Source organism: Anomaloglossus baeobatrachus, chromosome 4 (assembly GCF_048569485.1).
Source record: "Anomaloglossus baeobatrachus isolate aAnoBae1 chromosome 4, aAnoBae1.hap1, whole genome shotgun sequence".
In the NCBI taxonomy this organism is placed as follows: Eukaryota; Metazoa; Chordata; class Amphibia; order Anura; family Aromobatidae; genus Anomaloglossus; species Anomaloglossus baeobatrachus.
Window position 1 is genome coordinate 637,636,590 of NC_134356.1, and position 20,064 is coordinate 637,656,653.

General features: G+C 50.9%; 1 protein-coding gene across 1 annotated transcript in view; it reads right to left on the reverse strand.

The window, feature by feature from the left end:
• PIWIL2 (piwi like RNA-mediated gene silencing 2) overlaps positions 1-20,064 on the reverse strand; it is a 376,860-nt gene that overhangs the window by 194,846 nt on the left and 161,950 nt on the right. The window contains exons 9-10 of the mRNA XM_075346446.1: positions 10,975-11,099; positions 8,861-8,941 (exon numbers count right to left, since the gene is read on the reverse strand). Of these exons, the coding sequence (XP_075202561.1) occupies positions 8,861-8,941; positions 10,975-11,099 (206 nt within the window). The remainder of the gene's footprint in view (positions 1-8,860; positions 8,942-10,974; positions 11,100-20,064) is intronic.

A 20,064-nucleotide genomic window follows, 5' to 3' on the forward strand; every position in this document is an offset into this window, starting at 1 on the left:
TCTTAGCCATTCTTGGGTGTTTTTAGCGGTGTGTTTTGGGTCATTATCCTGTTACAAGATCCATGACCTGCGACTGAGCCCAAGCTTTCTGACACTGGGCAGCACATTTCTCTCTAGAATCCCTTGTTAGTCTTGAGATTTCATTGTACCCTGCACAGATTCAAAACACCCTGTGCCAGATGCAGCAAACCAGCCCCAGAACATAACAGAGCCTCCTCCATGTTTCACAGTAGGGACAGTGTTCCTTTCTTGATATGCTTCATTTTTCCGTCTGTGAACACAGAGCTGATGTGCCTTGCCAAAAAGTTCCATTCTTGTCTCATCTGTCCATGGGACATTCTACCCGAAGCTTTGTGGCTTGTCAACATGTAGTTTGGCAAATTTCAGTCTGGCTTTTTTACAGAGTATCTGTAGCCCTATATACAGGCCCACTGACTGATTAAAAGCTTGTAGACACCTGTGATGCCAATTAATGGACACACCTTGATTTAATGTGACCTTTTGTCACATTTTTTTTCAGTTGTGCCATCATTTCTGACCAGGCCTGTTTCATGAGTTGTTTTTTTTTTTTTTTTTTTTTAATTATGTGGAAGCATGGTTGAAAAGCAAATGTCTGACTTCCATTTGTTCATTTTTATACATTGTTTTATTTATTTTTACTTTTGTCAGATTCAAGTTATTTCTGTGACCATTGTGGGTTTTTCTTTCGGGGTACCAACATTTTTGACCACGTGTATATATGTTTTAGGTGTTTTTTACTGTGTGAGAAGAAGGGAATTTTGTTTACTTACCGTAAATTCCTTTTCTTCTAGCTCCTATTGGGAGACCCAGACAATTGGGTGTATAGCTTCTGCCTCCGGAGGCCACACAAAGTATTACACTTTAAAAAGTGTAACCCCTCCCCTCTGCCTATACACCCTCCCGTGCATCACGGGCCCATCAGTTTTGGTGCCAAAGCAGGAAGGAGGAAACTTATAAATTGGTCTAAGGTAAATTCAATCCGAAGGATGTTCGGAGAACTGAAACCATGAACCAAAAGAACAATTCAACATGAACAACATGTGTACACAAAAGAACAACAGCCCGAAGGGAACAGGGGCGGGTGCTGGGTCTCCCAATAGGAGCTAGAAGAAAAGGAATTTACGGTAAGTAAACAAAATTCCCTTCTTCTTTGTCGCTCCATTGGGAGACCCAGACAATTGGGACGTCCAAAAGCAGTCCCTGGGTGGGTAAAAGAATACCTCGATAAAAAGAGCCGAAAACGGCCCCCTCTTACAGGTGGGCAACCGCCGCCTGAAGGACTCGCCTACCTAGGCTGGCATCTGCCGAAGCATAGGCATGCACCTGATAGTGTTTCGTGAAAGTGTGCAGACTCGACCAGGTAGCCGCCTGACACACCTGCTGAGCCGTAGCCTGGTGCCGCAATGCCCAGGATGCACCTACGGCTCTGGTAGAATGGGCTTTCAGCCCTGAAGGAATCGGAAGCCCAGAAGAACGGTAGGCTTCAAGAATCGGTTCCTTGATCCACCGAGCCTAGGTTGACTTGGAAGCCTGCGACCCCTTACGCTGGCCAGCGACAAGGACAAAGAGCGCATCAGAACGGCGCAGGGGCGCCGTGCGAGAAATGTAGAGCCGGAGTGCTCTCACCAGATCTAACAAGTGCAAATCCTTTTCACATTGGTGAACTGGATGAGGACAAAAAGAAGGTAAGGAGATATCCTGATTGAGATGAAAAGGGGATACCACTTTAGGGAGAAATTCCGGGACCGGACGCAGAACCACCTTATCTTGGTGAAACACCATGAAGGGGGCTTTGCATGAAAGCGCTGCTAGCTCAGACACTCTCCGAAGTGATGTGACTGCCACTAGGAAGGCCACCTTCTGCGAAAGGCGTGATAGAGAGACATCTCGCATCGGCTCGAAAGGTGGTTTCTGAAGAGCCGTTAGCATCCTGTTAAGATCCCAGGGTTCCAGCGGACGCTTGTAAGGTGGGACTATGTGGCAAACTCCCTGCAGGAACGTGCGGACCTGCGGAAGCCTGGCTAGACGCTTTTGAAAAAACACGGAAACCGCCGATACTTGTCCCTTGAGAGAGCCGAGAGACAAACCCTTGTCCATTCCGGATTGAAGGAAAGAAAGAAAAGTGGGTAAGGCAAACGGCCAGGGGGTAAAACCCTGATCAGCGCACCAGGATAAGAAGATCCTCCAAGCCCTGTGATAGATCTTGGCGGACGTTGGTTTCCTGTCCTCTCTCATGGTGGCAATGACATCTTGAGATAACCCTGAGGACGCTAGGAGCCAGGACTCAATGGCCACACAGTCAGGTTGAGGGCCGCAGAATTCAGATGGAAAAATGGCCCTTGAGACAGCAAGTCTGGACGGTCTGGGAGTGCCCACGGTTGACCCACCGTGAGGTGCCACAGATCCGGGTACCACGACCTCCTCGGCCAGTCTGGAGCGACGAGGATGGCGCGGCGGCAGTCGGACCTGATCTTGCGTAACACTCTGGGCAGCAGTGCCAGAGGAGGAAATACATAAGGCAGTCGAAACTGCGACCAATCCTGAACTAATGCGTCCGCCGCCAGACCTCTGTGATCTTGAGACCGTGCCATGAATGCCGGGACTTTGTTGTTGTGCCGAGACGCCATGAGGTCGACGTCCGGCGTTCCCCAGCGGCAACAGATCTCTTGAAACACGTCCGGGTGAAGAGACCATTCCCCTGCGTCCATGCCCTGGCGACTGAGAAAGTCTGCTTCCCAGTTTTCTACGCCCGGGATGTGAACTGCGGAGATGGTGGAGGCTGTGGCTTCCGCCCACAGCAGAATCCGCCGAACTTCTTGGAAGGCTTGACGACTGCGTGTGCCGCCCTGGTGGTTGATGTACGCGACCGCCGTGGCGTTGTCCGACTGTATTCGGATCTGCCTGCCCTCCAGCCACCGCTGGAACGCCTTTAGGGCTAGATACACTGCCCTTATCTCCAGAACATTGATCTGAAGGGAGGACTCTGTCGGAGTCCAGGTTCCCTGAGCCCTGTGGTGGAGGAAGACCGCTCCCCACCCTGACAGACTCGCGTCCGTCGTGACCACAGCCCAGGATGGGGGCAGGAAGGATTTTCCCTTCGACAAAGAAGTGGGAAGAAGCCACCACTGAAGAGAGGTTTTGGCTGCCAGTGAAAGAGAGACGTTCCTGTCTAGGGACGTCGACCTCCTGTCCCATTTGCGGAGAATGTCCCATTGAAGTGGACGCAGATGAAACTGCGCAAAGGGAACTGCCTCCATTGCTGCCACCATCTTCCCTAGGAAGTGCATGAGGCGCCTCAAGGGGTGTGACTGGGCCCGAAGGAGAGATTGCACCCCTGTCTGCAGTGAACGCTGTTTGTCCAGCGGAAGCTTCACTATCGCTGAGAGAGTATGAAACTCCATCCCGAGGTAAGTCAGTGATTGGGTCGGTGTCAATTTTGACTTTGGGAAATTGATGATCCACCCGAACCTCTGGAGAGTCTCCAGAGCAATGGTCAGGCTGTGTTGACATGCCACCCGGGAGGGTGCCTTGACTAGAAGATCGTCTAAGTAAGGGATCACCGAGTGGCCCTGAGAGTGTAGGACCGCCACCACTGCTGCCATGACCTTGGTGAAGACCCGTGGGGCTGTCGCCAGGCCGAAAGGCAGTGCCACGAACTGAAGGTGTTCGTCCCCGATGGCGAAACGCAGGAAGCGTTGATGCTCTGGTGCAATCGGCACATGGAGATAAGCATCCCTGATGTCGATTGATGCTAGGAAGTCTCCTTGGGACATCGAGGCGATGACAGAGCGGAGAGATTCCATCCAAAACCGTCTGGTTCTCACGTGTCTGTTGAGCAGTTTGAGGTCCAGAACGGGACGGAATGATCCGTCCTTTTTTGGCACCACGAACAAGTTGGAGTAAAAACCGCGACCACGTTATTGAAGGGGAACGGGGATCACAACTCCTTCTGCCTTCAGAGTGTTCACCGCCTGAAAAAGTGCATCGGCTCGCTCGGGGGGCGGAGATGTTCTGAAGAAACGAGTCGGAGGACGAGAACTGAGCTCTATCCTGTAACCGTGAGACAGAATGTCTCTCACCCATCGGTCTTGGACATGTGGCCACCAGGCGTCGCAAAAGCGGGAGAGCCTGCCACCGACCGAGGATGCGGTTTGGGTAGGCCGAAAGTCATGAGGAGGCCGCCTTGGAGGCGGTTCCTCCGGCGGTCTTCGTAGGACGTGACTTAGACCGCCATGCAGAAGAGTTCCTCTGGCCCTTCTCTGACCTGTTGGACGTGGAGGAATGGGACCTGGCTGAGGGCCGAAAGGACCGAAACCTCGGTTGTATTTTTCGTTGCTGAGGTCTGTTTGGTTTGGACTGGGGTAAGGACGAGTCCTTTCCCTTGGATTGTTTAATAATTTCGTCCAATTGCTCGGCAAAGAAACGGTCGCCAGAAAATGGCAAACCGGTTAAGAACTTCTTGGAAGCAGAGTCTGCCTTCCATTCGCGTAGCCACATGGCCCTGCGGACTGCCACCGAATTGGCGGATGCTACCGCTGTACGGCTCGCAGAGTCCAGGACGGCGTTCATGGCGTAGGACGAAAAGGCCGACGCCTGAGAAGTCAAAGACACAACTTGCGGAGCAGAGGTACGTGTGACCGCATTAATCTCAGACAGACAAGCTGAGATAGCTTGGAGTGCCCACACGGCTGCAAAGGCCGGAGCAAAAGACGCGCCTATGGCTTCATAGATGGATTTCATCAGGAGCTCTATTTGCCTGTCAGTGGCATCCTTGAGCGATGAACCATCTGCCACTGATACTACGGATCTAGCCGCCAGTCTAGAGACTGGAGGATCCACCTTGGGACACTGAGCCCAACCCTTAACTACGTCAGGGGGGAAGGGGTAACGTGTGTCATTAAGGCGCTTAGTAAAGCGCTTGTCCGGAAATGCTCTGTGCTTCTGGACAGCATCTCTGAAGTTAGAGTGATCGAAAAACGCACTCCGTGTACGTTTGAGAAACCTAAACTGGTGTTTCTCCTGCTGCGAAGTCGACTCCTCTATAGGTGGAGTTGGGGGAAAAAGATCTAGCACCTGGTTGATGGACGCTATAAGGTCATTTACTATGGCGTCCCCTTCAGGTGTATCTAGATTGAGAGCAACGTCAGGATCAGAGCCCTGAGCTGCGACCTCCGCTTCATCCTCCAGAGAGTCCTCATGCTGAGACCTCGAACAGCGTGATGAAGTCGGGGAAGCCCGCTTAGCCGGTCTGGGACTGCGGTCCGTGTCGGAGTCCTCACCGTGGGACCTAGGTGTCACCCCAGGAGCACTTTGCTGCGCCGACCGAGAGGGGCCTGGGGGCGATGAACTCACAGTGCCCTGGGCCTGTGTTACCGATCTGGACTGCAAGGCTTCTAGTATCTTAGCAGACCATTTGTCCATAGACTGAGCCATGGACTGTGAAAGCGACTCAGAGAGTTTCTCAGCCAAAACTGCAAACTCTGTCCCTGCCACCTGGACAGTGGAAGCCGGCGGTTCTACCTGAGCCGAGGGTCCCACCAGTGCCCGAGGCTCCGGCTGAGTGAGTGCCACAGGGGCCGAGCATTGCACACAGTGAGGGTAGGTGGAACCTGCAGGTAACATAGCCGCACAAGAGGTAGAGGTTGCAAAATAAGCCTGTGCCTTGGCACCCTTGCTCTTTGCGGACGACATGCTGTTGTCTCCTCTGAGAGTGATCACTGAGGGTATATAGCCAAAAGCAAAATAATGCGGCCGAACAGAGAAAATGTATACAATATATTATATATATATATATATATATATATATATATATATATATATATATATATATATATATATATATATATATATATATATATACACACTTCGGCACCTAGGGGGGCCAGCACCTGGTAACCGGTGTGGCTTACCGACCGCCCAAAGCGGTTGTGTGTCCACCAGATTCCCCGCCTGGGCCACCCAGAGCTGCAGAGCTCGTTCTGAAATCCTCCACCGGCAGAAGTGATTGTAACAATGGCTGCCAGAGTTCTCAGGGGAGGAGGGAGCCGTGGGCGGTGACTAATAAAGTGCGGGAATCTGGTGCCCCACAGTGTTCAGTGAGGGGGGAGGAGAACACCTAAGTATGCTCCAGCCCTCACTGCCGACATCCAGTCGACCGTCCCGCCCTTACCCCTGACTGGCAGGCCCGGGGACGGGAGTTATGGTACTAAGCCGCAGAAGCCGGGGACTAAATTTAATAACGCGGCCGACGAACAGGCGCGGTCGGCGCGGTAGTCCCGGTCGTCACAGAAAAAACAGCAGCCGCTGCAGCGTCTGTAACACAGGCGCTCCATGCGCCGTCCCCAAGGGGACACAGAGTACCTTTTAGATGCAGGGCCAGTCCCTGATGATAGCCAGTCTCCTGTCCGTCAGATTCCCCCAGGGGCTGCAGAGGGAGCCCGGTCCTAGTGAAAGGTGACCGGTTAGGATCCCACTTCTCCCAGAGCCTCTAAGGGATGGGGAAGGAAAACGGCATGTGGCTCCAGCCTTTGTACCCGCAATGGGTACCTCAACCTTGACAGCACCGCCGACTTAGTGGGGTGAGAAGGGAGCATGCCGGGGGCCCCGTGGGGGCCCTCTTTTCTTCCATCCGATACAATCAGCAGCTGCTGCTGACTAAAATGTGGAGCTTGCGTGAATGTGTGCCTCCTTCAACACAAAGCATAAAACTGATGGGCCCGTGATGCACGGGAGGGTGTATAGGCAGAGGGGAGGGGTTACACTTTTTAAAGTGTAATACTTTGTGTGGCCTCCGGAGGCAGAAGCTATACACCCAATTGTCTGGGTCTCCCAATGGAGCGACAAAGAAATAAAGATGGTTATATTTTGTTATTGAATGGTGTGCTGGGTTTATATGCAGATTTCTTTTTCTTTTCCCACTTTGGGCTCATGTCCAGCATTTAAGCACTCGTTGTTTAATTGTTTGTTTTCTGCTGTGCAACTCTATCTACATTTTCCAGTACATGTTGGAATTCATGGTTCCTCTCAATGAACTGTAGTTCCCCACAGCCAGCAGCACTCATGAAGCCCCAAACCATGACACTCCCACCACCATGCTTGACTGTAGGGAGGACACACTTTTCTTTGTGCTTCTCATCTGGTTGCTGACACCATCTGAATGTTTGTTTATCTTGGTCTCAGCAGACCACAGGAAGCCATGTCCTTAGTCTGCTTGTTGTTAGCAAACAGTTTGCGGCTTTCTTGTGCATCATCTTCAGAAGAGTCTTCCTTCTGGAATGACAGCCATGCAGACCAATGTGAATCATTGTGGGCATTTGGTCTAAGCACTGACAGGAGGACCTCCCTCTGTAACCTCTGAAGCAATGCTGCCAGCACTCATATGTATATTTTAAAAAAACAAACTCTGGATATAACACTGAGCACATGCACTCAGCTACCTTGGTCGACTATGGCGAGGCCTGTTCAGAGTGGAACCTCTTAAACCGCTTTATGGTCTTGGCCACCGGCTTGCAGCTCAGTCTCAATGTGTTGGCAATCTTCTTATAGCCTCGGCCATCTCGTTGTAGAGCACCAATTATTTTTTTAGATCCTCAGAGAATTCTTTACCATAAGGAGTCATATTGATCTTCCAGTGACCAGTATGAGAATGTGTGTGAGCAATAACACCAAATGTAACACCCCTGCTCCCCATTCACACCTGACACCTTGTAACACTAATGAGTCACATGACACCGGGGAGGGAACATTGATAACTGGGCACAATTTGACCATTGTCACTCACGGGTGAACTCACTTTTGTTGTCAGTGGTATAGACATTAATGGCTGTGTGTTGAGTTATTTAGAAGGAACCAAATTTACACTGTTATACAAGCTGTGCACTGACTACTGACTACTATACTTAAGTGTTATATCTTAAGTGTTGCCCCATGAAAAGATATAAAATATTTGCAAAAATGTGAGGGGGTGTACTCACTTTTGTGATATATTGTAGCTAAGACACTCACTTTATGATCATATATTAATTTTATGGTCATATTATGCAGATCGATAAATGCTAAACAGATGTAGGTAACCTATAAGGTCAGTACCAGAGCACATCTTATACAGACCTCAAAGGTTCATGAATACTAAATCAGTTATCCAAGGTTTTATAAACAATTAAAGGGTAAGATTGCAGCTCAATAGAAAGATTTCCTAGTGGCCAGACACCTTTGGGCTGAAAAAAAGCCAATCGGGTGTTTCCTCATGATTAAAGACCGAATAAACACAGATTTTTAACAAAATAGTGTGTCATTATGTTCATACAATATAGCTAGAAAAACAGAAGAGCTGATAGGGTCTTACCAGATAAAAAAACGAGGTAATATATGATATAATGCACTCACCAGATGTGGTTGTGAAGGGTCACAACCACCATAGATTGCATGAGATAATGGAGGCTGCCACGGCCCCACGTAGAAATGTTTTCAAAGCAGGAGGAGAAAAAGGGTTAATGCCACGCAATCCGCCAGAATAAGATGTGGAAATGTTGATAGATTAAGAACTCTTTTGTTCCATAGGTCTATGCGTTTCGAGGTATGAAGACCTCTTCCTCAGGACCAGAATATCAACATTTGATATTCTGGTCCTGAAGAAGAGGTCTTCATACCTCGAAACGCGTAGACCTATGGAATAAGAGAGTTATCAATCTATCAACATTTCCACATCTTATTCTGGCGGATTGCGCGGCATTAACCCTTTTTCTCCTCCTGCTTTGAAGACATTATGTTCAAACAAAAGAGAGGAAGTCTATCAGCAGAGAGCGAATGAAGCACGTCTTTATACGCAGCACTAGCTTACCTGTGCTGCTGCAGGACGGTGGCACTTGTGGGGTCATAGAAATTTCTACCAACCAGCTTCATATCCAAAATTTTCATTACTCTTGAACAGAATGAACATATATTACTCAAGTGCAAACAGTATAATAAAGAGGACAGAGCCTACCCAAATACAGTGGAACTTTGGTTAACGAGAACAATCCGTTCTGGCAGTGTGCTTGTAAACCAAGTTATTCATTCAGCAAAGCAAGATTTCCCATAGGAAATCATTGCAATGCAGACAATTCGTTCCACAACTTGTTAAATGTCCCATCCGGGTCCCCTGTTGTGCCATTCCACACATGCACAAACACGCACAAACACACAAGCACGCATGCGCACATATTATGCTCACCTTACCTTCCCTTCCGTTCCATAGCCGGCCTGCTGGAACTTGCTGTTCTCTAGCATGGGCTGTGTATCGGGTAACCATGACGACGAGGGAGGAACTTCCGCACCCAGAGCGCTGACGTCAAAGGCAGGAGCCTCTGATTGGTCAGCACGCTGCCTTTGAGTAGCGTCTGACAGTGGAAGTTCCTGCCTCGTCGCCGATGGTTACCGATACACAGTACAGGACCCAGAAGGCCGGCGATGGAACGGAAGGTACACATATTATACTCACCTTACCTTCCGTTCCATCGCCGGCCTCCTGGGTCTTGTAGTTCGCCGTGAGGATTCCTCCCTCGTAGCGATGCACTGGCGGACTACAAGACCCAGGAGGCCGGCGATGGAACGGAAGGTAAGGTGAGCATAATACTGTATGTGTGTGTGTGCGTGTGTGTGTTTGTTTGTGTGGACTGCAAGAGCGGGTCAGAGCGCGGTGGATGTACGGAACCGGAAGTGTGTGCGGTGAGGATTTCGCTCGTATAGCAAAGCTTTCTCGTACAGAGAGTTCAAATTTACAAAAAGCTTTGTTCATTAAGCGAAATTCTCATTAAGTTAAGTGGGTTACTCGTTAAGTAAGGGTCCACTGTACTTAATACATACATAATACAACAAATGTATATATTATGTGCAAAGCCACCAAACACCTAATGAACCTTATTAGTAGCATCAGAGAGGCAGCTCCGCACTTATGGCAGATCCTGTGGATGAAATGACAATACCTTTACCAATTTCAGAGCTGATAGTCTGCTATTGCCTTTCTTGAAACAGCTGCAGCGGTGACCTCAAGGTTGCAGCACCTGACCGTTGTAATCAATCACTGGGCTCACAGCGGATGCCAAGATAAGGCTAGGTTCACACTTCTGTTAAATTGTATCAGTCACAATCCGTGGCTCTGGTAAACAACGGCATCCGTTTGGCGGATTCCGTTGTTCCCATAGACTTGTATGAGCGGCGGATTGTGATGATGATGCGTTGCATCCTCCGCCCGACTGATCAGTCATGGAACGACTGACCGCGGGACGGAAGCTGCGCATGCTCTCTCTGGCTCCCTGCACACGTAACCAGGATAGACATCGGGTTACCAAGCAATGCGCTTTGCCTAGTTTTTACTGACTGACTACGTGTGCATGGAGCCCGACACTTCCCCGCTCGGCTCCGCCCCCTCCCGCACACACACACACACACGCTCACTCACCTGTCCCCAGCCATGCAGACCGTGGCACTGACTTCCTCAGCGCTACGGCCCCGCTCAACTCCACCCACCCCGCACTCCGCCCCCCGCACACAATGGAGTCCGACAATGACAATGAATTCTGTTCTTTGTCATCCGTTGTACAACGCATCAGTCACATGCGTCAAGCAACGCATATGACTGATGCAAAACAACGGAAATGTGAACCTAGCCTAAGACGACATGAGACAGACGAGTCCAGGGTTTAAATGTGATGGTCAAGTGCTGTTTGTCGTAATGTTACCACTGCATCTATGACAATGACAATAGAGATCGGGGCAGAGGCAGTACTGGAGCGCTCTCCAGAAATACTGGCTACCAAGATGTGTGTCCAGCCCTGGCATAAAGAATAGTAAGACAGAAAACTAGGTCCAACTAATAAAAACACAATAAAAATAATAAGAACAATAATAATAATAATAATCATAATAATAATAATAATAATAATAATAATAATAATAGCACAGCGCATTTCCCACCTTCTGATCACAACGTTATAGAATGGGATACAAAGGTCAGAACTGGGCTCCAGGATCTTGGTCATTTGTATGGTGAGTTTTATCTTTTCTCCATCTGTCCGGCGCTCGCTCTCCAGATCCACAGTCTGCAAAACACAAAAAGCAGAAGAAACAAAAAAATATCTGCAATTAAATTTATATTTAATAAACATTGGGGCTCAAAGCATTCCTCTAGACTAGTGATGGCGAACCTATGGTACACAGAGCCCGGTGTATTGGCACGCACACGGTCACCTCATCCAACCACTTCGAACTGCTGGCAAGATCGCGATAGCAGTACAAAGTTGTGTTGAAGCAGAGGAGACATTACTTCCTCGCTCCGACACGCACTCTCAGCCTAGGAGCGTCATTAAGCCCGGCACCGTCGCATAAAGTGATGCTGCAGCGTCATGGCGTCTTGTGGCCGCGCAGGACAAGCAGAGACCAGCGGTGGAGCAGGAGAAGGAAGGGTGAGTTTTTCTGTTAGTTCTTTTTACTGTAGCCAGGATAGGGGACGTTTTACCAGCATGGGGGGCATTTACCAGGATGAAGGACAGGATACCAGAATGGAGGACATGATACCAGAATGGAAGACATGATACCAGAATGGAGGACATGATACCAGAATGGAGGACATGATATCAGAATGGAGGACATGATACCAGAATGGAGGTCATGATACCAGAATGGAGGACATGATACCAGAATGGAGGTCATGATACCAGAATGGAGGACATGATACCAGAATGGAGGACATGATACCAGAATGGAGGACATGATACCAGAATGGAGGACATGATACCAGAATGGAGGACATGATACCAGAATGGAGGACATGATACCAGAATGGAGGACATGATACCAGAATGGAGGACATGATACCAGAATGGAAGACATGATACCAGAATGGAAGACATGATACCAGAATGGAGGACATGATACCAGAATGGAGGACATGATATCAGAATGGAGGACATGATACCAGAATGGAGGTCATGATACCAGAATGGAGGACATGATACCAGAATGGAGGTCATGATACCAGAATGGAGGACATGATACCAGAATGGAGGACATGATACCAGAATGGAGGACATGATACCAGAATGGAGGACATGATATCAGAATGGAGGACATGATACCAGAATGGAGGTCATGATACCAGAATGGAGGACATGATACCAGAATGGAGGACATGATACCAGAATGGAGGACATGATACCAGAATGGAGGACATGATACCAGAATGGGGCTGTGATGGGAACAGCTACAAAAGTTTACATACCCAGGTAGATTTTTTGCTTTCTTGGCCTTTTTTCAGAGAATATGAATGATAAATGTTATGATCCGGAACCATGGAAGACCACCACAAATCATTGGCAAAAGGTGACAAGAGCATTGGCAACTAATCTGACCGCCATCTCCTTACTAACCATCACAACTAGAAGTAGCCGAGGGGTGAACTAACATCCTGTGCACCGCGAACCCAGCCGGAGAACTAACTAACTATCCTAAAGGTAGGAAAGATGAATAACTCTCTGCCTCAGAAAATAGACAAGAATAGCAAGCCCCCCACATTAAAAGACTGCAGTGATATAGGAAAAACACAATACACAGATAGATGACAGGATTAGCAAAAGGTGAGGCCCCCGCTGACTAAAATAGGAAAGGACAGGAAAGGGACTGATGGTGGCCAGAGAAAAACCCTGCAAAATACCAACTTTCTGATAGTACAAAAGAAGGGAATTTTGTTTACTTACCGTAAATTCCTTTTCTTCTAGCTCCTATTGGGAGACCCAGACAATTGGGTGTATAGCTTCTGCCTCCGGAGGCCACACAAAGTATTACACTCAAAAGTGTAACCCCTCCCCTCTGCCTATACACCCTCCCGTGCATCACGGGCTCCTCAGTTTTGGTGCAAAAGCAGGAAGGAGGAAACTTATAAATTGGTTTAAGGTAAATTCAATCCGAAGGATGTTCGGAGAACTGAAAACCATGAAACAATTGAACATGAACAACATGTGTACACAAAAGAACAACTAGCCCGAAGGGAACAGGGGCGGGTGCTGGGTCTCCCAATAGGAGCTAGAAGAAAAGGAATTTACGGTAAGTAAACAAAATTCCCTTCTTCTTTGTCGCTCCATTGGGAGACCCAGACAATTGGGACGTCCAAAAGCAGTCCCTAGGTGGGTAAAAGAATACCTCGATAACAAGAGCCGACACGACTCCCTCTTACAGGTGGGCCACCGCCGCCTGAAGGACTTGCCTACCTAGACTGGCATCTGCCGAAGCATAGGCATGCACTTGATAGTGCTTTGTGAAAGTGTGCAAACTAGACCACGTAGCTGCCTGACACACTTGTAGAGCCGTTGCCTGGTGCCGCAATGCCCAGGACGCCCCCACGGCTCTGGTAGAATGGGCTTTCAGCCCCGAAGGAATCGGAAGCCCCGAAGAACGGTAAGCTTCAAGAATCGGTTCCTTAATCCACCGAGCCAAGGTTGACCTGGAAGCTTGCGAACCCTTACGCTGACCAGCCACAAGGACAAAAAGCGCATCTGAATGGCGCAGGGGCGCTGTGCGAGACACGTAGAAACGGAGTGCTCTCACTAGATCTAATGAGTGCAAATCCTTTTCAAAGCGGTGAATTGGATTAGGGCAAAATGAAGGTAAGGTGATATCCTGATTGAGATGAAAAGGCGATACCACCTTAGGGAGAAATTCCGGAACAGGACGGAGCACCACCTTATCCTGGTGAAAAACCAAGAAGGGGGCTTTGCATGACAGTGCTGCAAGCTCCGACACTCTACGGAGTGAAGTAACTGCTACTAGAAATGCCACTTTCTGCGAAAGACGCGATAAGGAGACATCCCGCAGCGGCTCAAAAGGCAGTTTCTGAAGAGCCGTTAGCACCCTGTTAAGGTCCCAGGGTTCCAGCGGACGCTTGTAAGGTGGGACTATGTGGCAAACTCCCTGCAGGAACGTGCGGACCTGCGGAAGCTTGGCCAGGCGCTTTTGAAAGAATATTGAGAGTGCCGATACTTGCCCTTTGAGAGAACTAAGTGACAACCCCTTATCCATTCCGGATTGAAGGAAGGAAAGAAAAGTGGGTAAGGCAAAAGGCCAGGGAGTAAAACCTTTATCAGAACACCAGGACAAGAAAATCCGCCAAGTCCTGTGATAGATCTTGGCGGACGTCGGTTTCCTGGCCTGTCTCATAGTGGCAATGACATCCTGAGACAACCCTGAAGACGCTAGGAGCCAGGACTCAATGGCCACACAGTCAGGTTGAGGGCCGTAGAATTCAGATGGAAAAACGGCCCTTGCGACAGCAAGTCTGGTCTGGGCGGTCTGGCAGCGCCCACGGCTGACCCACCGTGAGATGCCACAGATCCGGGTACCATGACCGTCTCGGCCAGTCTGGAGCGACGAGAATGGCGCGACGGCAGTCGGACCTGATCTTGCGTAGTACTCTGGGCAGCATTGCCAGAGGAGGAAATACATAAGGCAGTTGAAACTGCGACCAATCCTGAACTAATGCGTCCGCCGCCAGAGCTCTGTGATCTTGAGATCGTGCCATGAAGGCCGGGACCTTGTTGTTGTGCCGTGACGCCATGAGATCGACGTCCGGCGTTCCCCAGCGGCGACAGATCTCTCGAAACACTTCTGGGTGCAGGGACCATTCTCCCGCATCCATGCCCTGACGACTGAGAAAATCTGCCTCCCAGTTTTCTACGCCCGGTATGTGAACTGCGGAGATGGTGGATGCTGTGGCTTCCACCCACTGCAGAATTCGCTGGACTTCCTGGAAGGCTTGACGACTCCGCGTGCCGCCTTGGTGGTTGATGTATGCGACGGCAGTGGCGTTGTCCGACTGGATACGGATCTGCCTGCCCTCCAGCAACTGCTGGAAAGCCAATAGGGCCAGATACACTGCCCTTATCTCCAGGACATTGATCTGCAGGGAAGACTCTATCGGAGTCCAGGTTCCCTGAGCCCTGTGATGGAGGAACACCGCTCCCCACCCTGACAGGCTCGCGTCCGTGGTGACCACAGCCCAGGTTGGGGGCAGGAAGGATTTTCCCTGTGATAGAGAAGTGGGAAGAAGCCACCACTGAAGAGACGTCTTTGTTGCAAGGGAAAGAGAGACGTTCCTGTCGAGAGAGCTCGACCTCCTGTCCCATTTGTGGAGAATGTCCCACTGGAGCGGGCGCAGATGGAATTGCGCGAAGGGCACTGCTTCCATCGCTGCCACCATCTTCCCCAGGAAGTGCATGAGGCGTCTCAAGGGGTGCGACTGAGTCTGAATCAGAGACTGCACCCCTGCCTGCAGTGACAGCTGTTTGTCTAGTGGAAGCTTGACTACCGCTGACTGTGTATGAAACTCCATCCCTAGATAGGTCAGAGATTGGGTCGGTGTCAACTTGGATTTTGGGAAGTTGATGAGCCACCTGAACTGCTGGAGGGTCTCCAGAGCGACGGAAAGGCTGTGTTGACACGCCGCCCGAGAAGGTGCCCTGACTAGGAGATCGTCTAAGTAGGGAATCACCGAGTGCCCCTGAGAATGCAGGACCGCCACAACGGATGCCATGACTTTGGTGAAAACCCGTGGGGCTGTCGCCAGGCCGAAGGGCAATGCCACGAACTGAAGGTGTTCGTCCCCGATGGCAAAACGCAAAAAGCGTTGATGTTCTGGTGCGATCGGCACATGGAGATAGGCATCCTTGATGTCGATCGATGCGAGGAAGTCTCCTTGTGACATCGAGGCGATGACCGAGCGGAGACATTCCATCCGGAATCGTCTGGTGCTCACGTGTTTGTTGAGCAATTTGAGGTCCAGAACGGGACGGAATGATTCGTCTTTCTTTGGCACCACGAATAAGTTGGAGTAAAAACCGCGACCCTGTTTCTGAGTGGGAACGGGGGTCACGACTCCTTTTTTCAGAGCGTCCACTGCTTGAAAAAGTGCGTCTGCTCGCGCGGGGGGCGGGGAGGTTCTGAAGAAACGAGTCGGAGGAGGAGAGCTGAACTCTATCCTGTAACCGTGAGACAGAATGTCTCTCACCCATCGGTCTTGAACATGTGGCCACCAGGCGTCGCGAAAGCGGGAGAGCCTGCCACCGACCGAGGATGCGGTTCGGGGATGCCGTGAGTCATGAGGAGGCCGCCTTGGAAGCAGTGCCTCCGGCGGTCTTTTGGGGGCGTGACTTAGATCGCCACGCATAGGAGTTCCTCTGGCCTTTGTCCTGTCTATTGGACGAAGAGGACTGTGGCTTGGCGGAGGGACGAAAGGACCGAAACCTCGATTGAATTTTTCGTTGCTGAGGTCTCTTAGGTTTGGACTGGGGTAAGGAGGAGTCCTTTCCCTTGGATTCCTTAATAATCTCATCCAAACGTTCGCCAAACAATCTCTCGCCAGAAAACGGCAAACCGGTTAAGAACCTCTTGGAAGCCGAGTCTGCTTTCCATTCGCGCAGCCACATGGCCCTGCGGACTGCAACCGAATTAGCGGATGCCACCGCTGTACGGCTAGCAGAGTCTAGGACTGCGTTCATGGCGTAGGAAGAAAACGCCGACGCCTGAGAGGTTAAAGATGCAACCTGCGGGGCAGACGTACGTGTGACCGCATTAATCTCAGCCAGACAAGCTGAGATAGCTTGGAGTGCCCACACGGCTGCAAAAGCCGGGGCAAAAGACGCTCCCGTGGCCTCATAGATGGATTTCACCAGGAGTTCTATCTGCCTGTCAGTGGCATCTTTTAGTGATGAGCCATCTGCAACCGAAACTACAGATCTAGCCGCCAATCTGGAGACTGGGAGATCCACCTTAGGACATTGAGCCCAACCCTTAACTACGTCAGCGGGGAAGGGGTAACGTGTGTCAGTAAGGCGCTTAGTAAAGCGCTTGTCCGGAACTGTTCTGGGCTTCTGGACAGCACCTCTGAAGTTAGAGTGATCAAAAAAATGCACTCCGTGTACGTTTGGGAAACCTAAACTGGTGTTTCTCCTGCTGAGAGGCCGACTCCTCTATAGGTGGAGGCGGGGGAGATAGATCCAACACCTGATTGATGGACGAGATAAGATCATTTACTAAGGCGTCCCCTTCAGGTGTATCAAGATTGAGAGCAACATCAGGGTCCGAGCCCTGAGCTGCACCCTCCGCCTCGTCCTCCAGAGAGTCCTCAAGCTGGGAACCCAAGCAGCGGGAGGAAGTCGGGGAAGATTCCAAGCGAGCCCGCTTAGCTGGTCTGGGACTGTGGTCCGTGGAGGAGTCCTCCACGTGAGACCTAGGGTCCACCCCGGCCGGGGTGTACCGAGAGGGACCTGGAGGCGCCGATCTATCAGGGTCCGGGGCCTGTGTAAGGACCGGTCTGGACTGCAGGGCTTCCAGCAACTTGGCAGACCATTTGTCCATAGACTGAGCCATGGATAGTGAGAGTGACTCTGAGAGCTTTTCAGCAAAAACTGCAAATTCTGTCGCTGCCACCTGGACAGTGGAAGCAGGGGGGTCTGCCTGAGCCGAGGGGCCCACTAGTGACCGAGGCTCCGACTGAGCAAGCGTAACAGGGGTTGAGCATTGCTCACAGTGAGGGTAGGTGGAACCCGCAGGTAGCATGGCCCTACAAGAGGTACATGTCGCAAAAGAAGGGAATTTTGTTACTTACCGTAAATTCCTTTTCTTCTAGCTCTTATTGGGAGACCCAGACGATTGGGGTATAGCTACTGCCCTCTGGAGGCCACACAAAGCACTACATTAAAAGTGCAAGGCCCCTCCTCCTCTGGCTATACCCCCCCCGTGGTATCACGGGTTCTCCAGTTTTAGTGCCAAAGCAAGAAGGAGGAAGCCAATAACTGGTTTAAACAAATTAACTCCGAATAACATCGGAGAACTGAAAAACCGTTCAACATGAACAACATGTGTACCCGCAAACAACAAAAAAACATCCCGAAGGACAACAGGGCGGGTGCTGGGTCTCCCAATAAGAGCTAGAAGAAAAGGAATTTACGGTAAGTAACAAAATTCCCTTCTTCTTCAGCGCTCTATTGGGAGACCCAGACGATTGGGACGTCCAAAAGCTGTCCCTGGGTGGGTAAATAAATACCTCATGTTAGAGCTGCAAAACAGCCCTCCCCTACGGGGGTGTCACTGCCGCCTGCAGGACTCTTCTACCTAAGCTGGCATCCGCCGAAGCATAGGTATGCACCTGATAATGCTTGGTGAAAGTGTGCAGACTGGACCAGGTAGCCGCCTGGCACACCTGTTGAGCCGAAGCCTGGTGACGTAATGCCCAGGACGCACCCACGGCTCTGGTGGAGTGGGCTTTTAGCCCTGAAGGAACCGGAAGCCCCGCAGAACGGTAGGCCTCTAGAATTGGTTCTTTGATCCATCGAGCCAGGGTGGCTTTAGAAGCCTGCAACCCCTTGCGCGGACCAGCGACAAGGACGAAAAGTGCATCGGCACGGCGTATGGGCGCCGTGCGGGAAATGTAGATTCTGAGTGCTCTCACCAGATCTAGCAAACGTAAGGCCTTTTCATACCGGTGAACCGGATGAGGGCAAAAAGAAGGCAAGGAAATATCCTGATTAAGATGAAAAGAGGATACGACCTTAGGAAGAAACTCCGGAATGGGGCGCAGCACAACCTTGTCCTGGTGGAACACCAGGAAGGGAGCCTTAGATGACAGAGCTGCCAGCTCAGACACTCGCCGAAGCGATGTGATCGCAACAAGAAACGCCACTTTCTGCGACAGCCGAGAAAAGGAAACTTCCTTCAGAGGCTCGAAGGGCGGCTTCTGGAGAGCAACTAGTACCCTGTTCAGATCCCATGGATCTAACGGTCGCTTGTACGGGGGCACAATATGACAGACCCCCTGCAGGAACGTGCGCACCTTAGGAAGACGTGCTAGACGCTTCTGAAAAAACACGGATAGTGCCGAAACTTGCCCTTTAAGGGAGCTGAGCGACAAGCCCTTTTCTAACCCCGATTGCAGGAAGGAAAGAAACTTGGGCAATGCAAATGGCCAGGGAGACACTCCCTGAGCAGAGCACCAGGACAAGAAAATCTTCCACGTTCTGTGGTAGATCTTAGCCGAATTCGACTTTCTAGCTTGTCTCATGGTGGCAACGACTCCCTGAGATAATCCAGCAGATGCTAGGATCCAGGACTCAATGGCCACACAGTCAGGTTCAGGGCCGCAGAATTCTGATGGAAAAACGGCCCTTGGGACAGTAAGTCTGGTCGGTCTGGCAGTGACCACGGTCGACCGATCGTGAGATGCCACAGATCCGGATACCACGACCTCCTCGGCCAGTCTGGAGCGACGAGTATGACGCGGCTGCACTCGGATCTGATCTTGCGTAGCACTCTGGGCAAGAGCGCCAGAGGCGGAAACACGTATGGGAGCTGAAACTGCGACCAATCTTGAACCAAGGCGTCTGCCGCCAGAGCTCTTTGATCGCGCGACCTCGCCATGAATGCCGGGACCTTGTTGTTGTGCCGGGATGCCATTAGGTCGACGTCCGGCACTCCCCAGCGGCGACAGATTTCCTGAAACACGTCCGGGTGAAGGGACCATTCCCCTGCGTCCATGCCCTGGCGACTGAGGAAGTCTGCTTCCCAGTTTTCTACGCCTGGGATGTGAACCGCGGATATGGTGGATGCTCTGTCCTCCACCCACATTAGAATGCGCCGGACTTCTTGGAAGGCTTGCCGACTGCGCGTCCCTCCTTGGTGGTTGATGTATGCCACCGCTGTGGAGTTGTCCGATTGGATTCGGATCTGCTTTCCTTCCAGCCACTGTTGGAAGGCCAGTAGAGCAAGATACACTGCTCTGATCTCCAGAACATTGATCTGAAGGGTGGACTCCTGCGGAGTCCACGTCCCCTGAGCCCTGTGGTGGAGAAATACTGCTCCCCACCCTGACAGACTCGCATCTGTCGTGACTACTGCCCAGGATGGGGGCAGGAAGGATCTTCCCTGAGACAATGAGGTGGGAAGGAGCCACCATTGTAGAGAGTCTTTGGCCGTCTGGGAAAGCGAGACTTTCCTGTCCAGGGACGTTGACTTCCCGTCCCA